The 21,801-nt window shown below is 55.6% G+C and overlaps 1 protein-coding gene across 3 annotated transcripts; it reads right to left on the bottom strand.

The window, feature by feature from the left end:
• Positions 1 to 17: 17 nt before the first annotated feature.
• Positions 18 to 17,472, bottom strand: LOC137160202 (zinc finger protein 135-like). 3 transcript variants are annotated; one of them, XM_067558648.1, is made up of 8 exons: positions 17,384 to 17,472; positions 16,528 to 16,795; positions 15,650 to 15,754; positions 15,249 to 15,329; positions 13,086 to 13,196; positions 11,210 to 11,323; positions 4,773 to 8,990; positions 18 to 3,664 (listed from the first exon to the last, which is right to left on the bottom strand). In XM_067558648.1, exons 4-7 carry the CDS (start codon positions 15,298 to 15,300, stop codon positions 7,489 to 7,491), a joined length of 1,779 nt encoding a protein of 592 aa, XP_067414749.1. In that variant the 5' UTR covers positions 15,301 to 15,329; positions 15,650 to 15,754; positions 16,528 to 16,795; positions 17,384 to 17,472; the 3' UTR covers positions 18 to 3,664; positions 4,773 to 7,488. The 3 variants fall into 3 exon arrangements, with proteins under 3 accessions (XP_067414749.1, XP_067414750.1, XP_067414751.1); XM_067558649.1 differs by lacking the exons at positions 15,650 to 15,754; positions 16,528 to 16,795; positions 17,384 to 17,472 and adding an exon at positions 12,695 to 12,802 and having other exon boundaries at positions 15,249 to 15,274; XM_067558650.1 differs by lacking the exons at positions 15,249 to 15,329; positions 15,650 to 15,754; positions 16,528 to 16,795; positions 17,384 to 17,472 and adding an exon at positions 12,695 to 12,827 and having other exon boundaries at positions 13,086 to 13,109.
• Between the last annotated feature and the right edge of the window lie 4,329 nt (positions 17,473 to 21,801).

Genomic DNA, 21,801 nt, shown 5'->3' with positions numbered 1-21,801 from the left:
AAAGGCACATAAATCAGTGGCTATTAGTAATTTACTGGTTTTTACATGCACAGAGTTAATATTCCAACCAACGTAACTCCGTGCAATCGGTGGCTGCAGTTTCAGTAGGAGGGGCAGGAGAGTTGAAGGGCATTAGTGGCGTGTTAATAACTGTTTGCCTCGTCGTTCGGCACAAACGAGAACAAAGCACAGAGTAAATTAAGGGCCTGTTACATCAGCTTATGGGACTGGTAATTCCATTCGTTTCACCTCGAGTACAAAGCTGATTTGAAAAGTGGTGGTGTTTTTTCTGACTCTATTCCCCCCACCCCCGGTATAAAGTTTAATGCCGCAGAGTTAGTTTTGGGATGAGCCCTCCCTCCAGGATGCTGAAATACTGGTTGGCCATTAATTATTGCAAGATTGGTAAAGAAAATGCCTCTCCTAAAACCCACGCTGCCCCCTGGCCTTGTTCACACCATCCAAAGTGTGGCCACAAATTATCTCCCTACCCTGTCAATCTGACCACATCCTTTACCTGTGAGTCCCTTGAGCAGCTCCCCTTTCTCCACACCACCCTAGGTAAACATCTATGCCTTGCCTTCAGAATCCCCACTTCTCTCTCCTCACACAGCCTTGCCTCCAGGTCCCACCACCCAGCTCTCCTGCCCCAGAGTTAGCTGCGCTCCGGCGCTGAGTGAAATCTTAGGCTTTTAAGTCCCAGCCCGGGGAGCCAGATGAATACACCAGCGTCTCAGTTTTCATTCAGAAGAAAAGGTCTTTTTAGTTGCAGAGCTGATCTTCAAACATGAACCCTAAAGGTGCAAAAGCCAGGAGTCAAGCAGAAAGAACGGCCCGTGGATTCCTTTGTAACATCTCGTGATTCTGGAGGGGGAGCACTGACGTCTAACGTTTGGTAGCCTAGGCTGACAGCACTGAGCAAATGGAAAGCACATTGGGCCCCTCTGCACGGCAGGGCCTATACACAGTCTAAGTCTGGTCTCCACACACCCAACGTGCCCCGCGTTAATTGTGTTTGACCCTTGCCATGGCGTCACGCCTTCCTCTGCCAGTGTGCAGTCAGCGTTTAAGAGCAGGCATGGTAACCCTTCCTCATTCCTCTTGCTGGGTGTCCCAGGCCTGGCGGCTGCATATTCCTGCCTCTCCATCCTCTGGCCTCGACGTACAGGGTGACTGCCCCACCCTAATTACCATCCGGAGACAGCCAAGCCTCCGTAAGCCTAGGTATGTTTTCCAGAGCTTGCTGGCCATGACAGATCCAGTGCTCAAAACGCCGTGTGTGCTGGGGGTCAGCGCCGGGGAAATTAACTCCTAGGCCTGCTTGGCCCTGCTATTTTTCATTCACTCCTCCTCCATCCTGGAGCCAAGGGTGCTGCTGGCCGGGGCCTCTGACCGTTGCATCGCTTTACATAAGCCCTTGCGCAACAAGCCCATCCTCTCCAGCTCCGTGCTAGCCAGGATTGGGGCAGCAGTGATCAGCGGAGGCTGACGGCAAGGCTGCCCTCCTGCAGGAGCAACGTGGTTGCCACAGCTGCTGTGTGCACGGGGCAGCGGTGAACTTGGCCTCCGCTGATTTCGTCCATCTCGCGTATGGGCCCTGTCAGCTGTGGGACCCGATCTGCTGTTCACCGCCCTGCTGTACTGCAGGAATGCCAGGGCTGTCTTGGCTCACCCGTCAGGGGAGGCCCCCTATAAAGCTTTCAGCACCACATGGCCTCCCACGCTCCAGCTCTGTTGTCTGTCCCACCGCACCGCTTTGGTCCCCACGTCACCCCTCACATTCACATCCTTCTAGCCAACTTCCACCCCCCTTCCCTCCCTGGCTAAGCCCCATCGTGGATGTTGTCCAAACCAAAGAGATTTGTGAGCGGCTGACCCAGCTAGTGGGAAGAAGAAAAGGTTCTCGCCTGCCAGGTTGGAGCGTGGCCCGTGGGCCGGGTCAGAGGGAGCACCCCATAGCACCATGTACACTTCTCTATTGCTCTGATTGATTTCCCTGTTGGTAACCAGAGGAGACTCCAGTCCGGTGATACTCAGGAGCCACAAATGGGTCTTTAAATGCCACCTGCGGCTCTCTACAGCACAGGATATTCCTTTGTTATTAGCCAGTCGTATTGGTAAAATAATCATACTTGGCCAGTCATTTTGCTGTGAGAATAATATAGATATTAAGCTACATTTTTCCAGCATCATGCTGTTGAAATAGGAATATATAGCACTAGAGGAAATGAAGCAATGGATTCACCCCCCGGGGACTTGGCTGGGTAACGCTGATCGCTCATTTGGCTCCTGACCACCGAGTAGTTCACTGCTCTAGTCATTCTGGCTTGCAAGGTGCCGACTTCGAACAGTCCTGGGTGCTGAGGTGAGATCACAGGCCCCAAATGAGCCACTTCTCTGAACTTTACCCCCCAGTCCTGGGCTGGCAGAATCCGGGTGAACATCACCTGGGATCGTGCTTTTTCCTGCTATTTTTGGGCTTGTTCCGCTGCCTGGAGGGTGGAAATATTTTGAGAACTACACAGAACTTAATTTGTGGCCTGCGGGCCGACTTCGCCTCTCCTGCTAGCGTTGAGCCAGGACTCCACGGTCTCGGTGCAATCCCTCATGTGAAATCATCTAGCCGCTGCCCTGGGGGGCAGACACAGGGTGCTCCACCCACCTACCATGGAAGTCAGACATGGGGCACCCCTCACTTATCCTGGGGGGGAAGACACAGGGCACCCCACCGCCTCTGGCATCCTCCCACCTATGCTGGGGCAGATATGGGGTACCCCACCCCAGACATCCCTCCTACCTATCCTGGGGGGCAGACACAGGGCACTCCTCCTACCTAGGTGCACCCCCAGAATCAACTGGACACCTACCCCCACATCTTCTTGTGGGGCAGACACAGGGAGCCCCAGCTCAGCCAAACACCCCCACCATCTACCCTGGGGACACACAAGAAACCCTGCCCCAGCTCGGCCAAACACAAGCCCCCTCCCTCCAACTACCCTCCAAGCAGACACAGGAAGCCCCCCCCCCCCCCCCAGGGATCCGGACCCCATTGTGCTAGGCGCTGTACAAACCCAGAACTGGCCAGGGCTAGAAACACGGCCCCCACCTCCAGGTAGGTGGCCTGTGTGCGGTGAGGCCAAGGCAGCAGGGGTCTGCAGGAGGCAACTCCCCACGTCGGCGTCAGCCGCGGTGACTGGACGAATCTCCCACGCCCGGGGAAGCAGGACATTCAGTGGCCCATCCCTGCCGACTGAGCTAAAGGGATGGGGAAATAAGGGGTGACTCCCAGGGCCTCTGCTCCCCGTCCCCAACTGCGAGGGCATCAGCATACACTTGCATCCATCACCAACGGACTCCTTGTCGGTTGCCTCGGCAAAGAAGCATCCGCCACTGGGCTCCGGGTGTCCCTGCCACTCAGGAAACAAGGGGGACGCCTGGAGAAATCTTGCAGCACTGCCCCCCTGGTTCTGCTGAGAAATACTCCATTCATCCCTACGGTGGCCAGCTCACGGTTCACCGGCACGGAGCAACCTTCCAGACGGGCGGGTGCTGTGAGTTCTCCCGTGAGGCTGCCTTGCCCAAGGGGGCCCGGGACTCTCACTGCGGCTGCCGTCCAAGAACGACGGCACGATGTCGGACCTGCGGCTTGAGCAGCGGTGCACACCTGCAAGAACAAAGGGTGCATGCAACGTAGGGTAAATCAAACTAACTTTATGAAAGGGGAGAGAAACACATGGGAACAGGTCATGGCCCCAAGTGCTTCCTCCCGGCTGACTTACGGGGTTGACGCAAAGCATGGAAAGTTGAACACCACGGGGCAGCGATGAAGGGGGTCACTGGGGACCCAAGTTTTGCTTCCCAACGAATTCCCTCAATAGTCACACAGAGGTGGATTTTGGCAGAACTCCGCCCAGGTGATGCTTCAAGCACGTGCACACACCTTTCTTACAGGACGGATTTGACACGAAGCTTGAACGATGACAGGTTAGATTTCGTTTTTTAAAAATGCTCGTGAATGAAACGTGGCTCATCTCATTAGTCTTAGTCCGCTGTCTACCGGGGCAAACCCTCCAGAGGAAGAGCTACCCCTCAAAGGACCAGCTAGCACGCTGACCTGGTCTCTGAGCTAAAGCGGGAGGACAGCTGCTGGGACAGGAAATTAGAAATAAAATCAGAGCACGTGCCATGTCTGTTGGGAGCCATGGGAAATCCAAAGTGCTTCAGAGCCAGAAATGAGCTCTGCGAGGGTCTCTGCCGGCTGGATTCTCTGCTACGATCACATATTTACACAGCATTTCCCCCCTGAAACATCTGGAGGCGGATGTCTGCAACAGCAGTGGGCGCGGTGAAAATGGCAGCTCTTGGCCGACTGACGTGAACCAAGGAAATCTGAGTGTGTGGAGCGGATGAGAACACTGAGCCTTATTAAACAGGTCTCCTCCGATGTCCCAGTGCTCAGAATGAAACTCACAGCCTGGCCTTTTATTGCAGCACACAGACAGAGTTTCTCCCCCTTGCCTTTTGCAGGCAGGCCCGTGAGCCAAGCGTGGCAGCGCTCTCTCATCTATGGCTCCCTCCCAACGTGCTCCATTAAGGCATATTTCCACCCGATTCTGCCCACCGTATTTCAGTGGAAAGGGGTGGCAAAGACACACTCAAAGTAGCCAGCTACACTCCTCCTCCCGAGTTCTCCAGTGCAGCCCCCAGTCAGGCCCATCATACCTAGAGAAAGGTCCCAGCATGCAACCCTTGGTTTAGACCTTAGTACTCACATAGAGCTGGTCAATTGCCTGCTGGGCTTGCTTCTCTCCGGGGTCCAAACATGTGTCAGACACGAGAGCAGCTGCATTGCCCCCATGCCATGGGTCCTGGGCGGGCCGGCCGGCCAGGCAGCTCTCGCTTTGCTTTCACTGCTTTGCTGGTTCCTAGAGGCCGCCCCCCACAGCCAGGTTGGTTTCACTATTACATATGCTTGTGTGGCCACGTGCGTTTACCGTCCATGGCCTGCCCCCAGCCTGGCGTCGGCGCGCTGCCCACGGCCCTGCCCCTCCAAACATCCTCTCCTCTCCGGGCACGTTCAATGGTGCGGAAACCAGGACACAGCCCAGGATTCAAAACGGGACCTCACTGAGCCGACGGGGCGAGGCCCGAAAAGCCACTGACACCAGCTAAGGATACGGGCCGTTGTCCTTAGCCAGGAGCTAACTCGGATCCTTGTTAAGCTGCACGTTGGAAGGGCCTCAAACCAGCCTGGCTCGGTGCCGCTTTTACTTATTTTGGCCCCCGGAACTCGAAGGCAGAGGGTGACTTTGTAGCAGTTTTGCGGCACCGAGGCGCCGATAAAAAGGCCCTCGCCCTACAGGGGTCGTTACCCCCTTCTTGTAGCACGTGCATGAATTTGGTGGTAACGCACAGGGGGGTAGTGATGGCGGTGGCTTCCCTTATGTGTATTTAATTCCTCTGGGGATGGGGGGCCAAAAGGGGACGCAGAAGAGAAATCTTGCTGCTTAAGGGTAACAAGAACCAGATCGAGCCAGTTTTTTGTCTCTTGACCCCCCACCCCGCTTACTTGACGAGCATCTGTCCAACTTCCTATGGCTCCGCAGTATCATGGGAGCCTCCCACTTCAGGCCCAGTTCTCTCTGGCTCTTTGTCTGATGCTGTCTTGCTCATTATAACCTGTCAGGAAGCAGGTTTTGTTCCAGGGTGAGATTTCCCTCCCCACAAGGAAATTTGGGGTGGATAATTCCACGCTGGGCTTCTTGCACGGCGAGAGGAAGGCAGGCAGCCACCAGTATTGTGTATGTGACGTCACCAGTTATCAGCACAGGTGTTACACCTGCCACTGGTGCAATGAGGAATCTCGTGGATGTAGAATCCTAGAATCATAGAGCTGGAAGGGACCTCAGGAGGTATCTAGTCCAACCCCCTGCTCAAAGCAGGACTAACCTCAGCTAAATCATCCCAACCAGGGCTTTGTCAAGCCGCAGCTTAAAAACGCTAAAGATAGAGATTCTCCCACCTCCCTAGGTAACCCATTCCAGTGCTTCACCACCCTCCTAGTGAAAAACTTTTTCCTAATGTCCAACCTAGACCTCCCACACTGCAATTTGAGATCGTTGCTCCTTGTTCTGTCATCTGCCACTACTGAGAACAGCCTAGCTCCATCCTCCCTGGAACCCCCTTTCAGGTAGTTGAAGGCTGCTATCAAATTCCCCCTCATTCTTCTCTTCTGCAGACTGAACAAGCCCAGTTCCCTCAGCCTCTCCTCATAAGTCCTGTGCTCCAGCCCCCTCATCATTTTTGTTGCCCTCCGCTGGACTCTCTCCAACTTGTCCACATCCTTTTTGTAGTGGGGGGCCCAAAACTGGACACAATACTCCAAATGCGGCCTCACCAATGCCAAATAGAGGGGAATAATCACTTCCCGTGACCTGCTGGCAATGCTCCTACTAATGCAGCCCAATATGCCATTAGCCTTCTTGACAACCAGGGCACACTGCTGACTCATATCCAGCTTTTTATCCACTGTTACCCCCAGGTCCTTTTCTGCAGAACTGCTGCCTAGCTCATCGGTCCCCGGTCCCTTGCTGAGCCTGGGATTCTTCCGTCCTAAGTGCAGGACTCTGCACTTGTCCTTGTTGAACCTCATCAGATTTCTTTTGGCCCAATCCTCCAGTTTGTTTAGGTCCTTCTGTATCCTATCCCTACCTTCCAGGGTATATACCACTCCCCCTAGCTTAGTGACATCTGCAAACTTGCTGAGGGTGCAATCTACCCCATCCTCCAGATCATTAATGAAGATGTTGAACAAAAGCGGCCCAGGACCAATCCCTGGGGCACTCCACTTGTGACCGGCTGCCAGCTAGACATGGAGCCATTGATCACTACTCGTTGAGCCCGATGCTCTAGCCAGTTCTCTATCCATTTTATAGTCCATTCATCCAACCCATACTTCTTTAACTTGCTGATAAGAATACTGTGAGAGACCGTATCAAAAGCTTTGCTAAAGTCAAGGTATATAATGTCCACCGCCTTCCCCACATCCACAGAGCCAGTCACCTCATCATAGAAAGCAATCAGGTTGGTCAGGCATGACTTGCCCTTGGTGAATCCATGTTGACTGTTCCTGATCACCTTCCTCTCCTCCAAGTGCCTTAAAATGGATTCCTTAAGGACCTGCTCCATGATTTTTCCAGGGATTGAGGTGAGGCTGACCGATCTGTAGTTCCCTGGATCCTCTTTCCTCCCTTTCTTGAAGATGGGCACTAGATTTTCTTTTTTCCAGTCATCAGGGACCTCCCCCAATTGCCACGAGCTTTCAAAGATAATAGCCAATTGCTCTGAAATCACCTCAGCCAACTCCCTCAGCACCCTCGGGTGCATTGCATCTGGCCAGTCTCCCTTGCTATTCTGCACGTCTCCCTTTCCATCCTCCCTATATGCTCCCCGGGCCCTCCCTGGTGCAGCTGGCAAAGGCTGCGGGGCTCAGTACACAGGCGGGGTGCCCCCAGTGTGTGTCCGCTGGTGCCTGCCCAGGTGGTACTTGTGGCTGAAGCTGCGCCCACACTCCGCACACTTGTACGGCTTCTCCCCAGTGTGGATGCGCTGGTGGGCCACCAGGTAGGACTGGTTGCTGTAGACGCGGCCGCACTCCGTGCACGGGTAGGCCTGGCGGTCGCGGTGGCTGCGCTGGTGCATGATGAGGTCGGTGCGGGAGCCGAAGGCCTGGCTGCACTGGGTGCAGGTGAAGGAGCGGCTCTCGCCGTGCACGCGCTGGTGAATCAGGAGGTCGGTGCGGGAGCCGAAGCTCTTGCCGCACTTGTTGCAGTACACAAGCCGCTCGGCGTGCGAGCGCTGGTGCGTGATGAGGTCGGTGCGGGAGCCGAAGGCCTGGCCGCACTGGGTGCAGGTGAAGGACTGGCCCTCGCTGTGCACGCGCTGGTGAATCAGGAGGTCGGTGCGGGAGCCAAAGCCCTTGCCGCACTGGGTGCAGGAGACGAGCCGCGCGGCGTGCGAGCGCTGGTGCATGAGGAGGTCGGCCAGGTAGCCGAAGGCCTGGCCGCACTCGGGGCAGGGGTGCCCCTTGGCGGCGTGGCTGGCCTGGTGCTGGCTGAGCTCGGCCGGGCAGGCGCAGATCTTGCCGCACTCGGCGCACAGGCACCAGGGGGACTCGGGGTGCGTGCGCTCGTGCAGGATCAGGTCGGTCTTGGAGCGGAAGCGCCGCGTGCAGGCCCGGCACGGGAACCAGTGCTCCTGGGGGTGGCAGAGCTGGTGCGACGCCAGCTCCGCGTGGAAGCAGAAGCTCTTGCCGCACCTGGGGCACTTGTAGGGCCGCTCCTCGGCGTGGATGCGCTGGTGGCTCAGCAGGGCGGGGTGCGAGCGGAAGCTCTCCCCGCAGTCCAGGCAGGGGAAGGGCTTCTCCGCCTCGGGGGCACGCCGGGGGGCGGCCAGCCCGGCCCCTTCCTCTGAGGACGCGGCCGGCAGCGGGTGGGCCTGGCGGGAGGGGCGCTGGCGCAGGTGGGTGCGCTGGTGCACGGTGAGCGCCGCCTTGTGGGTGAAGCTCCGGCCGCAGCCGGTGCAGACGAAGACGCTCTCGGCCGCGTGGGCCCGCTGGTGCTCCAGCAGGGCCGCGTGCCGCCCGAAGCTCTGGCCGCAGTCGGTGCAGATGAAGGTGCGCTCCGCCGCGTGGCTGCGCTCGTGCTCCCCCAGGGACGCCGCGTCTCCAAAGCGGCTCCCGCAGTCGGCGCAGGCCAAGGCCAGCTCCCCGGCGGGGCTTCCCGGCTGGCCGGCCCTGGCGCCGCGCTTCCCGAGTGCCCGGCTGCACTCCGCGGGAGCGTCCGGCCCGCTCCCTGGCTGGCTCCAGCAGCTCCTTCCAGGAGCCAGAAGGGTCTTGCAGGGCTTTGCTGGCAGCGCCCTGGGAGGCGCCGGCTGGTTGGCACAGTCCTCTCCTTGCCCTTCTTCCTTCACGGCTCTCGCAGTCCAGGCGCCTGTGCAGGGCAGGGGAGAGAGAAGCCAGAGACACTGTTAGAGGCTGCAAAGGCAGGGAACAGCACCAAGTGCTGCGTAACCAGCCACCTCCTCCGACACCCACCACTTTACTGCTTTCCCCCGCTACCTAGTGCGGGGACTCTGCTCTCGCTTCTCCCTGCCTTGCCCCTTGGAGAGCCGCAGTGCTCAGTGCACAGTGCTGCCGTGCCCATTCAGGTTGCACAGGTGTGTGGGGCAGTCAAAGTGCAAGGCGGCGTGCAGGCACCGTTCACACTGGACACCAGGAAACGCCAGTAAAGCTACTGGAGCTACCATGGGCTGATATCAGGGATTCTCTCTGGTTTGTGCATTGTCCACAGAGATGTTAGCAACGTCCCACGGGCGGTGCCAGCTTTTGGCTTTCACAACATCCCCTGGCAAGGAGTTCCACAGGCCGCCTGCCCGTGGTGTGAAAAGGAGCTGCCTTTTTCTTTGGTTTTAAATCTGCTGCCTATTCATTTCATTGGGTGACCCTTGGTTTCCGTGTTACGTGAAGGAGTAAATAACACTTCCTTATTCACTTCCTCCACACCAGTCATGACTTTACAGACCTCTGCCATATCCTCTTAGTCGTCTACTTTCCAGGCTTTTTAATCTCTCCTCAGATGGAAGCTGTTTCATATCCCTAGTAATTTTGGTTGCCCTTCTCTGTACCTTTTCCTCTTTTAATATATCTTTTTTGAGATGGGGCAACCAGATCCATACACAGTATTCAAGGTGTGGGCATGCCATGGATTTATAGGGTGACATGATGATATTTTCTGTCTTATCTATTCCTGTCCTAATGGTTCCTAATATTCTGTTAGCTTCTGTGACTGCCGCTGCACACTGAATGGATGTGTTCACAGGTGTGTGAGGACAGCCACATTACAGACTGAGAGATGCTCAGCTACCAGTGCGACTGCTGCCCTGTGAGTACTGAGAGAAAGCAATTTAGAACAATGCATGAGCCAGCCAAGAAACAAATCCTCTTTGCTGGTCACATCTCCGGAGGAGAAAACGGAAGCTGAGATTTCAGCAGAAAATGACTGAGGCAAAACCAGAAAAAATACCCAGTCATTTGTATAGACTAGAACTGCACCTCAGTGTTCTTATTTTTAAAATCACATCCCCAAAAAAGAAAAAGAAAAATACAACCAAGCCCTTGCCTGGAATTCGGTGCAGCTCAGACATGGACAGAGAGAGCCTGAGTTTGACCCTCCTGAATTCCCCTGTGGTGCTTTTTTTTTCCAAATCTAACCGAGAAACCGGAAGACACAGGCTGATCACACGATCACACAATCACTGGGCTATGCTGCCTTCCTCTGAGCAAACCCCAATTCATCAGATGTTTTTGTCTAATCCATTTGGGCAACTATCCAAACGACACCCAACACAACCTTTCCCCGAGGGACCAGGCTGGCCCCTGCAGCAACCCACTGAGGTTACTGGGCTTACACCAGTGACTGAGTCGGCCTAAGGGGTGCGACTGCCATCCCATTAACTCCAGCTGGGTGCCACGGGGGTAAACTGAAGTCGAAGCTGCCCCAGATTTCTGCAGAATTACATCCTGGAGGAGACAGGAGACTCAAAAGGAGGAACACCCACTGGCCGGTGATTGGGGGGGAGGGAAAATTCATGATTGACACCTGTCCCTAAGACGTGCTAGATGTAGACTAAGAAAAGGGAGAGGATGTATTCCCGCCGGATGAGAATAGCTCTGTGTGCGGGGCCCAGTCTATGCACCACCTACCTCCTGCTTAAAACCAGACCGGAAGGAGGATGAGGCTTTGCACGAGGCTGAATTTCACGTGGCAAGAGCTAATACAGGCTTTGCTGGGACTCAGGCCTGCTCTTCAGCTCCAACGTGATCTTGTTTCCTGACTTGTACGAGGACAGAGGGGGCCACCTAGGCAAACAGCCTAACGAGCCTCAAGGTTGAGCTTGATGAGTGTGTGAATGGGGCGATCAAGCAGGGCTACCTGCAACGGCACGGGCTGGATTCCATGACCCAAGAGGTCTCTTCCAGTCCTATGTTCCTGCTCTCCTAGGCAGAGCTGTGTCGCGTCACTGTTACACATCGGCAGCTGCGTCCTACCCCAGAAGCAGCTGCATTTCAGACAATGGCTGAGCAATCTACGGGTGCAGGGCTTGCGACGCACTGGGGTGTCCCCCAGGCAATGGGACACTACTCCCTCACCTGTGGAGTTATTGTGCGTAGTTTGTCCCTCTGCAGAGTCCAGGACTGGGTCCAGGGCAGCCATGTGTTCTCTTCTCTCTGCCTTTACTAACTCCTGTTTGGCAAGAGGATGCCCTACAAATGGAAGAGAAATAATCATCACTACGACGCTCTCCCCCCACCTCACTGGTGGGCAGGAGACGCAGACCTGGGCTGGGACATCCACACCAGGTTGGGCCGACCTGGCAGCTCAGGGGTTAATGCCACGGTTAATTTGAGTCCTGTCTTCGAAGGAGGCCCAGCAGCTCCCAGACTTTCTTCAGCACTAATGAGCCCGTGGGGGGGACCAGGCACCCAGCATTCAGCGGCAGGGCAGATCCGGCCCACCGGGAGCCTCCGGCAGCCAGCCATGCACCCCGACTTCCCCAGCCGCTCTGGAGGGAGGTCAGAGAGCGCGTGCTGCAGCCCAGCCCCAGACCGGAGATGCTCCGGGCAAGGGCACCATGAAAACACGAGGGGTCAGAGGGGCATCCACCACACCCACCCCATCTGATGCCCCACAGAGCTGGCTGAGATGCCCATGGCATCATCCCAAGAGACTGAAAGCCCAAACGCGCTTGTGAGTGGGTCCAGAAAGCAGCTGTCTAGGTCTACTCCCAGCTCCCGGGCGGAGCTGAGCGGACCAGGCTGGTCTCTGGGCTGCTGGGCGTGCAGGCGAGGGAAGGGGCAGGCGCATGTGCTCAGATTTCCCCAGAAGTGGCTGCCTCACTCCATGACAGGCCCGAGGTGGGGCCCAGGAGCAGGTACCAGGAGTCTCTGACCGCAGAGCAGCACAGAGCCAGCCTCAGGATGCTCCCCGGGCACGTCAGCGGCAGGGGTCAGGGATTTCGGAGCTGGAGCTCTGGGGGTGCAGGATGTGCCCAGCCGGAGCCCCTGTTTGATGAAGGAATTGGCAATTGAGGAGTTAATAGCACTGACCCTCTGTTACAGCGGGCACGGTGCATACCGTCACTGATCAGTCATTCAGCGACCGCGTACGTCACAGATGGTAACTGCACACGCGCCCCGGATTCTTCTTCGTTTGAGAGACACGCGTCTCTTCTTTGCCACCAAACCTCAGGGTTTTTCCAAACCTGGCCAGCTGCTCGAACGCTGACCGAATGGGACTGAAGTCGCATTTGGAGACAGAAAATGGTTCACATGATCAGTCATTCACAAGATAGGTGCTCATGTAAAGCAGGGTTCTGTTGTAATGAGGGAAGGGGAGAGCTGGGGGATGAACATCTGGGGTCGAGGAAGGCAGCAGAGTTGGACCTCCCTTTCCTCCTAAAATTACACCCAGGAGTGTGAAGGGCTGGGGCGGAGGAAGGTTTTTTTATGTCGTCTCTGCTTCTCGGGACTTATCTTACAAAGCACTCCCCCCCACACACACCTGAACAGCCTCTTTTGGAGAGGGGACTTCAGAAGCCAGAAGGAAACCGGGTTGGTGCTCCATGAAATTCTTACCAAGAAACTGATTTTCACCCATTTCCGTGAGCATGTTCACAGTTAGAAGAACAACTCCAGACATTCAGAGGAAAAACTGGTCAAAGTTCGTCCTCCGTTTGTTCCAGGCTGTTTGAAGAAAAATATTTTGCAGCTATCTGAGGATTCCCTCCTCTGCTCTCCACACCAATTGTGTTTTGACCAGTTTTACAGAGTGGCCCAAATATTTCAACACAAAAATGTCCAGGAAACTTTTTTACAGTGTTGCTGCATCTTCCAAGCAGCAGTAAGTGTTTGCACGTGGTTATTATTTAATAGTGCAATGCATAAAGCAAGCGATGATTTCCAACAAGCTGCTGTTTCAGTTTCTTCCAGACCCTTTACAATGGATACAAGGGTTTTGTTCACTCACCCTGGGTGATGACGACTCCTTCTGTGAAGTCTGGGGGATCCATGAGCTGGGCCTCATCCTCATCCTCCCTTTCAACCTTTATGGAGATGTCCAGTTGGGGAGCTGTATACGCTGAGCAAGGGGGAGCAGGAAATGTTATAGCCATCACATCCATCTTTTCCCTGCATTCTCAAATAGCGCCAGTTCCACACTGCCTCAAAACGCAGGTTAGAGGCTGGTTAGGGAAGTGAGATGCATTCAGATTGGCAGGACCTGCTGAAATGCTGCCTCGGGCACTCGGGGAACCCGCTGACGCAATCTCAGAGCTGTTCGCAATTGTCTTTGAGACTGGAGAAGGGTCAATGGTACCTATCTTTACAAAGGGAAATAAGGCGGACCTGGGGGATTACAGACCAGTCAGCCTGACTTCAGTACCCGCACAGATACTGGGGCGAGGTATTAAACAATTTGTGAGCACCTGGAGGATAACAGAGATATAAGGGATCGTCCGCATGGATTTGTCAAGAACAAGTCAAGGCAAACCAACCTCATTTCCCTCTTCGAATGGGTTTCTGGATGCGGGGGAGCAGTAGACATGATATACCAGGATTTTAGTGAGGCTTTTGATGCACTTCCTCATGACAGTCTCATACACAAACTGGGGGAAGGTGGGCCACGTGAAATCACTATAACGTGGGTGCACAACTGGTTGACAGATCACACTCAGAGTAGTCACCCATGGTTTGCTGTCAAATTGGGAGGGTGTGTGTAGTGGGGTCCTGCAGGGGTCGGTCCTGGGTCCGGTGCTATTAATATTTTCAGTATTTTAGATAACGGAGCAGAGAGGATGCTCATAAAATTTGCGACCGACACCAACCTGGGCGGGGTTACAAGCACTTTGGAAGACAGGTTTGAAATTCAGAATGACCCTGACAAATTGCAGAACTGGCCTGAAACCAACAAGCTGAAACTCAATAAAGCCAGGTACAAAGTACGTCACGGGAAGGAAGTATCGAAGGCACAGCTACAAACTGGGAACAGGGGCGAGGTGGTCGCACTGCCGGAAAGGAGCTGGGAGTTATACTGGGCCACAAACTGCGTATGAGTCAGCAATGCGATGCAGCTGCATTTGATTAATGTGGGGTGTATTAACAGGAGTGTTGCCCATCAGACACGGGAGGTAATGGTCCCGCTCTACTTGGCACTGGTGAGGCACCAGCTGTGGCAGTGTGTCCAGCTCTGGACACCGCAATCTAGGAAAGATGCGGACAAACTGGAAGAGTCCAGAGGAGAGCCACAAAAGCGATCAAAGATTTAGAAAGCCTGACCTCTGAGAAAAGGTTTAAAAACCTGGGCATGTTTAGTCTTGAGAAAAGAAAAGCGAGGGGAGCGCTGAGAACAGTCTTCAAATCTGCCAGGGTCTGTTGGAAAGGGGACGGAGATCAGTTCTTCTCCTGCTGAAGGTAGGACAAGAAGTAACAGGCTTAACCTGCAGCAAGGGAGATTTAGGTTACAGATCAGAAAAACTTTCTGGCTCTCAGGGTCGTTAAACTCTGCAACAGGCTCCCCAGGGGGGTCATGGAGTCTCCATCTAGAAGCTTTTAAAAACAAGTTTGACAAATGCCTGTCAGGGCTGCTCTAGGTATACTTGGTCCTGCCTCAGTGCAGGGGGCTGCGTTTGATGACCGCGCAAGGTCTCTTCCAGCCTGCCATTTCTGATTCTCTGACTACAAATAATACTTATTCCTTACAATATCCCTGTCAGCCAGGTATCGTTGGAGGGGAGAAACTGAGGCACGGAGCCATGGCTGACTCTTGTCACACTGCCATGGTGCTGTAGCCATGTTGGTCCCACGCTAGTCGGGAGACAAGGTGGTCGAATAAAGGTATTACCTCCCCTGCCTTGTCTTTCATCACATTGTGAGGCAGGGCCAGGAACAGAACCCAGGACCCAGTAATGAGCGGGTGGCTTGTAAGAATGGGAACCTCTGCCGAAGAAACTGCAGGAGCAAACCCGAGGATCTACTGGACAGGCAGGATGGGCTCTGTTTGCCCAGGGGCTCTGGAGATGGATGAGCTCATTGAGGACCAGGCTACCAGCGCGAGATGGCAACGCAGCCCCCAAACCCTGGAGTCCGTGAGACTGCACCCCCTCCCCCAGCAGCCTGAATTCCCGTTCCTCACCAGAGCAGGCACTGGGCAGAGCGTCTTCCCCATCCGCATCCTGAGAATCCATGAGTCTCCCTCAACCCCTTCCCTTTCGCCCTGGGGAGAGAGGCAGGGGTTAGAAGCGGCACAAAACCCGAGCGCGGCAGGGGGCGCCTTACGACGTCACGCTTGGGCAGAACCAGGCCCTTTTCCAACCGTTGAGCAGGGGCTAGGATCTGTGAGGTTGCGATGAAAATGCCTGGCCACGAGCACCTGGGCTGGGCCCTGCCAGTTCCTCCCACGCACCCCCTGACCCCGGCCGGCCAGCGCACCGTTAGGAAGATGAGTGCCCGCTTGGTCCCGCCGAGCGCTGAAGCCAGCCTGGGCATTACACAAAGTATCCGGAGGCCACTGAAAGAGCAACACAGGGCCCTCACCCGGCAGAAATCAGCCTTCCTGAACTCTCCCGTAGGCACGAGTCCTGCCAGCCATTCTCCCAGCGTCTGCGCGGAGGGGGTGACGCCCGGGAGCACGTTGTGCACCTGAAAGACAAAGCGTGAGATGACCTCAGCACTCTCTGTATGGGCACGAGGGGCCTGGCTCACCAGCCGGCGTGCGTCCCAGTGACACAGGCGCAACCAGGCGTGTGCTCACGCCTCCTGCGAGCAACCCACCCCTGCACCCGAGCACCTGGTGTTCTAAAAACATGGGCGCTAGGAATTCCTGCGGGGCACTTCTCTGGCCGGTGCTATGGGGGCGGAGGTGTCAGACCAGGTCATCACCCTGCTGGCTTTGGAATCGGTGAAAACTCTTCTCGCTCCAGCCGCAGGGGCTCGTGATAGAGCACGCTACCCATCCGGGTCCCACCGCAGAGGAGCTGGTGTTAGCCCCTTCTAGCTCACGGCCCGTTGTTCCCCAGGGCTCTGCCGGGGCGCGGGGAGAATCGGAGAGGGAAGGGTCACGTGGCTGGGGAACCATTGCAGGCGGGGCTTGGTAACCTCCCAGGTTCAAGTGCCAGGCAGAGAAAGGAGAACTACGAAAGGGGCAGCTGGCCTGGCATGTGGGCAGAGCCGGCCTTGCCCGCTGTCTGGGGCCCTGAAACTGGGAGAACCGGTGCTTTCGTTTCCCTATTTCGGGTGCCCGGGCGTCCGTATGAATCCGGCCCCTTTCACAGCCGGGAGGAAGTGCTGGACTGCCGCGCTGGTTTCCCAGTCCCCGTGCATGGGGTCTGCTTTCTTCTCTGCAGCGTGACCCAGGGCTGGAGAAGTCCCATGCTTTCCCGCCCGGCGGGCAGCCCAATGGGCAGAGAACTGACCTGCGCCGGGAACATCCTGACCCCCGAATCAGTGCGTCCCCGGGCCTGGTGTCCGGCACTCTGACGGCGAGGTAAGCTAAACCGGACAGACGCGGTGGGGGGGATCTCTTTAATCGGACCCACCTCCGGTGGGGAGAGACAAGTCCTGGAGACCCACTGCCTGCTCTTCAGGGCTGGGAGAGGGACTCCCAGGGTCACAGCTCAACGCCCGGCGGGGCAGATTGTGTAGCAGACACACCCACGCAGGGTGGAGTGGCCCATGAACACCCTTGGGGTCACAGGACAAAAGAGGGGGGGTCGTGGGTTACACGGTGTGGGGGGAACACGCCATGTATCCGGCGTCTCTCTTCAGGCCTCGATTTTAGTGGCTAGTCCCTCACCCACCCGTCTCTTTAACCGCCTGGGAGCCACACTGCGCACCCACACCGCACTGCACAACCACACTGCACACCCACACTGCACTGCACACACCGCACACCTGCACCGCACTGCACAACCACACCGCACACCCACACTGCACTGCGCACACCGCACACCTGCACTGCACACCCACACCGCGCAGCTCGGGCACAGCAGGTCCTAGTGGGGAGCACGGGGGGGGTCAGACCAGCCCCGCCACGGACCGCTGCAAGGACCCAGGCAGACAAGGCCCCGCGCGGGCTCCAGTCCGGCCTCGGCCCCTCACCCGCCCCCGGCCTTGCAAACCCCCCGCGCCGGGGGCTGCTGCAATCCGCCCCCCGGCGCCAGGGCAGGCACGGAGCAGCCCCGCTTTGGGGGGGGGGCTGCACAGCAGTGGGGGGGTTCCGGGAGGTCCCAGGCCGGAACCGCATCGGTGCCTGCAGCGCCCCCCCGTTACCTGCAGCCGGGCTGGCGGCCGCCCAGCGCTCCCCGGCCCGGCCCGGCCCGGAACGGAACCGCCCGGCCCGGCGCGGAAGTAGCGGGGCGGGGCAGATCGGGCTGGAGACAGGCGGAGGCGGAGCGGCTGCCTCGGTCCGCCGGGCCGGGGCTGGCCCTGAGGGCGGGGGGCGGAGGGGAGCCCGGACTCCTGGGTCCCGGCCCCGGCTCGGGGGCCCTTCCCTCTGTTTCCTTTGTCTGGGCGTCTGGTTCGTGTGCGGTGCTGAGCCTGGACCCAGCCGCTCTGCTTGGCGGGGGGTGGTTGTTACAGGGGGTCCTGAAACAGAGCCCCCCACCGAGCCCCCGCCCGGGCGGCGGCGGAGGATGCAGCGCTGGTGCCCAGCATCGCCAGCCAGGGCTGCTCGGAAGCCCCCCCACCAGGGGCAGGTTTCACATTCCAGACTTTTTTCCCCTCTCTCCCCAAGCTTGCTCTGCAGAATGATGAAAGCTGGGATTCCTGTTAGCCCAGGACTGCGGGAACTGGGGCTGTAGGCCTTGTCTACACCAGTCCGCAAAGCTTTTGTCGTTCAGGGCGTAAAAAACACACCTCTGCACGACAAAGTTTGCCAGCACAAGCACTTCTGTAGGCAGTGCTGTGTCGGCCGGAGATGCTCTCTCTGGGGTAACTACTGCCCGTCCTTTAGGTGGTTTCCCTATGTCCGCCAGAGAGCTCTCTCCCATCGACATAACACGGCTGCACACGCGCTTTTACGGCAGCACACCTGTACCGATGCAGCTGGGCGTCTTACACCGGCCCTTAGGAGAGACCCGAGACGTTGAGAGACCTGGCAATAGCGCGTTGCGGGTACCAGCTCTGGGGAGAGCCGGTGACACTGACTCACTCTGACGCTTTGAGCAAATCACTTAGACCAAAGTTTTCAAAGTGGAGCAGATAAAGTTAGGCACCTAACTTTGTATTTGGTCACCTGAGTGAGGGTCTGATCTGAAGCACTGAGCTCCCGTCCACGTCAGAGGGAGCTGCAGATGCTCAGCACCTCTGAGTATCGGGCTATGTATCACTGTGGATTTATCGCTCCCAGGTTTGGCTCCACGCTGAATGCTCTCACACAGTACCCTTAGAATACCAGAGAACGGACAGCAGAGAGACAAGGTGGGGGTAATACCTTTTCTTGGGCCATCCTCTGGTGGTGAAAGGGACAAGTTTTCGTGCTGACACAGAGCCCTTATTCTGATAGTGCAGTTCAAAAAGCTTTCGTCTTCCGCCCACAGAAGTTGGTCCAATAAAAAAATATGACCTCCCCCACCCGGTCTCTAATACCCTGGGAACGAGGGGGCTACAGCCGTGCAAACAGAGAAGGGCTAGATCCGACCTGGGGCCGGGCCTGAGCTGACCTGACCTGTCCTGTCCATCGGAGGGCAGCAATACACCATCCTAGATAAAGTCTGGACGCTAAGCAGCAGCCTCTTGGAGTCTGTGCTCTACCTTTTTCCTTGGGTGCCCTGCAGCCCCTCCAGCGCTACCTGGATTGCTCCTGGAGCCATGGAGGAGGATGCAGGAGGGCTGGTCTAGTAGATCGGACACTCAGGAGCGTGGGTGCACTTCCCTGCTCTGCCATAGATTGCCAATGTGATCCTTGGGCAAGTCCCTTGATTTACCCCGTACCTCAGATCCCCACCCGTGCCGTGGGGATACAGTCCTCACCTCACAGCGGTGCAGAGGATAAAATTGATTCCTGAGCATACGAAGCTCAGATATTGTAGTAACGAGGGCCAGGGACTATTAGCACCCTCTGCATGTCCTGCATGCCACAGGGCAGAGAACGTTACCCAGTCCTTTCTGCATCAAGCCTATAACATCTGAGCCAGCGCAGATCTCTCAGAAAGAGATCCAGTCTCGATGTAAAGACTTCAGATGAGGGAGAATCCAACGCATCCTTGGTGAATTGCTCCAATGGCTGATTACCCCCACTGTTAAAATCCGGGCTTGTCATGCCGGCGTCTGTTACATTAAAGAGCCTTCTGCTATCAGAAATCTCTTCCTTGCAGACCATGATCAAGTCGCCCCATAAACGTCTCTTGGGTAAACTCAGTGCATTGAGCTGCTTCGGTCTGTCACTAGAAGTCAGATGTTTCACATCTCGAATCCTTCTTGTGGCTCTTTTCTGAATGGTTTCCAGTTTTCCAATATCCTTTGGAAGTGTGGACACCAGACCTGGGCACAGTCTCCAGTCAGGGTCTCACTAGTGCTGACGACAGGCATAACACCACCTCCCTACACTCACGAGAGAGTCCCCTGCTTACGGTATCCAAGGACCACATGCACTTTCGGAGCTACAGCAACGTTCTGGGTGCTACCAGGACTTTTCCTGTCCTTTCCAAAGTCAGGTCGTTGCAGGATACTCGCCTCCTGTAAGTCTGACCTCCAGTCTTTGTTCTGAGAGCTGGAACTTTGCATTTAGCTGTATCCATCATATGTTATTCAAATGACTCTACCTTACCCAGTGACCCTGATCGGTCTGTATAACTGCCCTGTCCTCATCATTATTTACCACTCCACCAACCTGGGTTGTCTGCAAATGTTATCATAGTGCCTTGTCATTAATAAAGATATTGAATAGCATTAGGCCAGGAACAGACCTCTGTGGGAGCCCACTAGAAACAACCCACGTGAGAATTCCCGACTTGCAATTACTTTTGAGATCTATCAGTTCACCAGTTTTTAATCCATTTCAGGTGGATTATATTCATTTTAGTTCTAATTTTTTAATCAGAATGTTATGCAGGACTAAGTCAAATGTCTTGCAGAGGTCTAAATATGTTTTGTCACCACATAATAGGCTTTGTCAACCAAACTACTCATCTCTTCACAAAAATAATATCAAGATTATATGACAAGACCTCTTCTTCTTTGCCTTTGACTTGTTCCATTAGTGAGGGTCAGTGTATTGGCATTCCCTCCGAGACCTTTTCCATCCAGTTGATTCAGAACTCCTTGTCCAGTTCTTATCCAGTTCTTTGGGATCCAAAACACTCAGTTCGAAACCAGATTTCATCACTCAGGTCTCTTTGTTTGGCATACAACAAAGTTATGCTGAGTTGATCTATAAAGCTACACTGAGTTGGACTAAAAGATAGACAGAGCTGGCTAGATCATCAGGCTCAACAGGTAGTGATCAACAGCTCAGTGTCTAGCTGGCAGCCGGTCACAAGTAGAGTGCCCCAGGGGTCGGTCCTGGGGCTGGTTTTGTTCAACATCTTCATTAATGATCTGGAGGATGGGGTAGATTGCACCCTCAGCAAGTTTGCAGATGACACTAAGCTGGGGGGAGGGGTCGATACCCTGGAAGGTAGGGATAGGATACAGAGTGACCTAGACAAATTGTCCAAAAGAAATCTGATGAGGTTCAACAAGGACAAGTGCAGAGTCCTCCACTTAGGACGGAAGAATCCCATGCACAGCTATAGACTGGGGACCGACGAGCTGGGCAGCAGCTCTGCAGAAAAGGACCTGGGGGTAACGGTGGATAAAAAGCTGGATATGAGTCAGCAGTGTGCCCTGGTTGTCAAGAAGGCTAATAGCATATTGGGCTGCATTAGTAGGAGCATTGCCAGCAGGTCACGGGAAGTGATTATTCCCTCTATTCGGCATTGGTGAGGCCGCATTTGGAGTATTGTGTCCAGTTTTGGGCCCCCCATTATAACAAGGATGTGGAGAAGTTAGAGAGAGTCCAGCAGAGGGCAACAAAAATGATGAGGGGTCTGGAGCACAAGACTTATGAGGAGAGGCTGAGGGAACTGGGCTTGTTTAGTCTGCAAAAGAGAAGAATGAGGGGGGATTTGATAGCAGCCTTTAACTACCTGAAAGGGGGTTCCAGGGAGGATGGAGCTAGTCTGTTCTTGGTGGTGGTAGATGGAAGGTGCGGGACGTGGCAGGACGTCTCCGCAGCTTCCACACCGTCACTGCCTCACGCACTCTGGATCTCCATCCCCTTCTGCTCCCTGGACATGGCGGCACTTTTCAGAAACACTGAACCAGTGTCTGGTTTGTCACTGAGACAGAGCCCAGCCTGGACGAGCCCTAGTGGTTTGTCCTGGCCAGGCTGGCGGAACTGGAATCAGGGTCTGCCTAGGGGATGCTTCGGAAAGGTGCTTTGCTGGATCCCCTCTGAAATGGCAGATTGACTCGGGAGCGTTTAGTCATTTCAGCTAACGGTTTGCTGACCCCGCTTTGCATCCCAATTGAACTGTGTTGACTGAGACCTGGAATCCCCGGAGAAAAGGCACTGTCCACTCTTTCACAGAGACAGTTCTAGGTCGCAGTGTGGTCTCTGGGGGGGAAGGAACCATTGTTTACTCCCAGTTTGAATGGTGGCATAAAACAACTTCCCACCACAAGGGGGTCCAGCCATGCCCTGGTGC

This window comes from Emydura macquarii, unplaced genomic scaffold (genome assembly GCF_026122565.2).
Source record: "Emydura macquarii macquarii isolate MOO-44397 ecotype Brisbane River unplaced genomic scaffold, CSIRO-AGI_Emac_v2 contig_2170, whole genome shotgun sequence".
NCBI classification, from domain to species: domain Eukaryota; kingdom Metazoa; phylum Chordata; order Testudines; family Chelidae; genus Emydura; species Emydura macquarii.
Note: the sequence above shows the minus strand (reverse complement) of the source record. Positions and strands in the feature narration are given on the sequence as shown.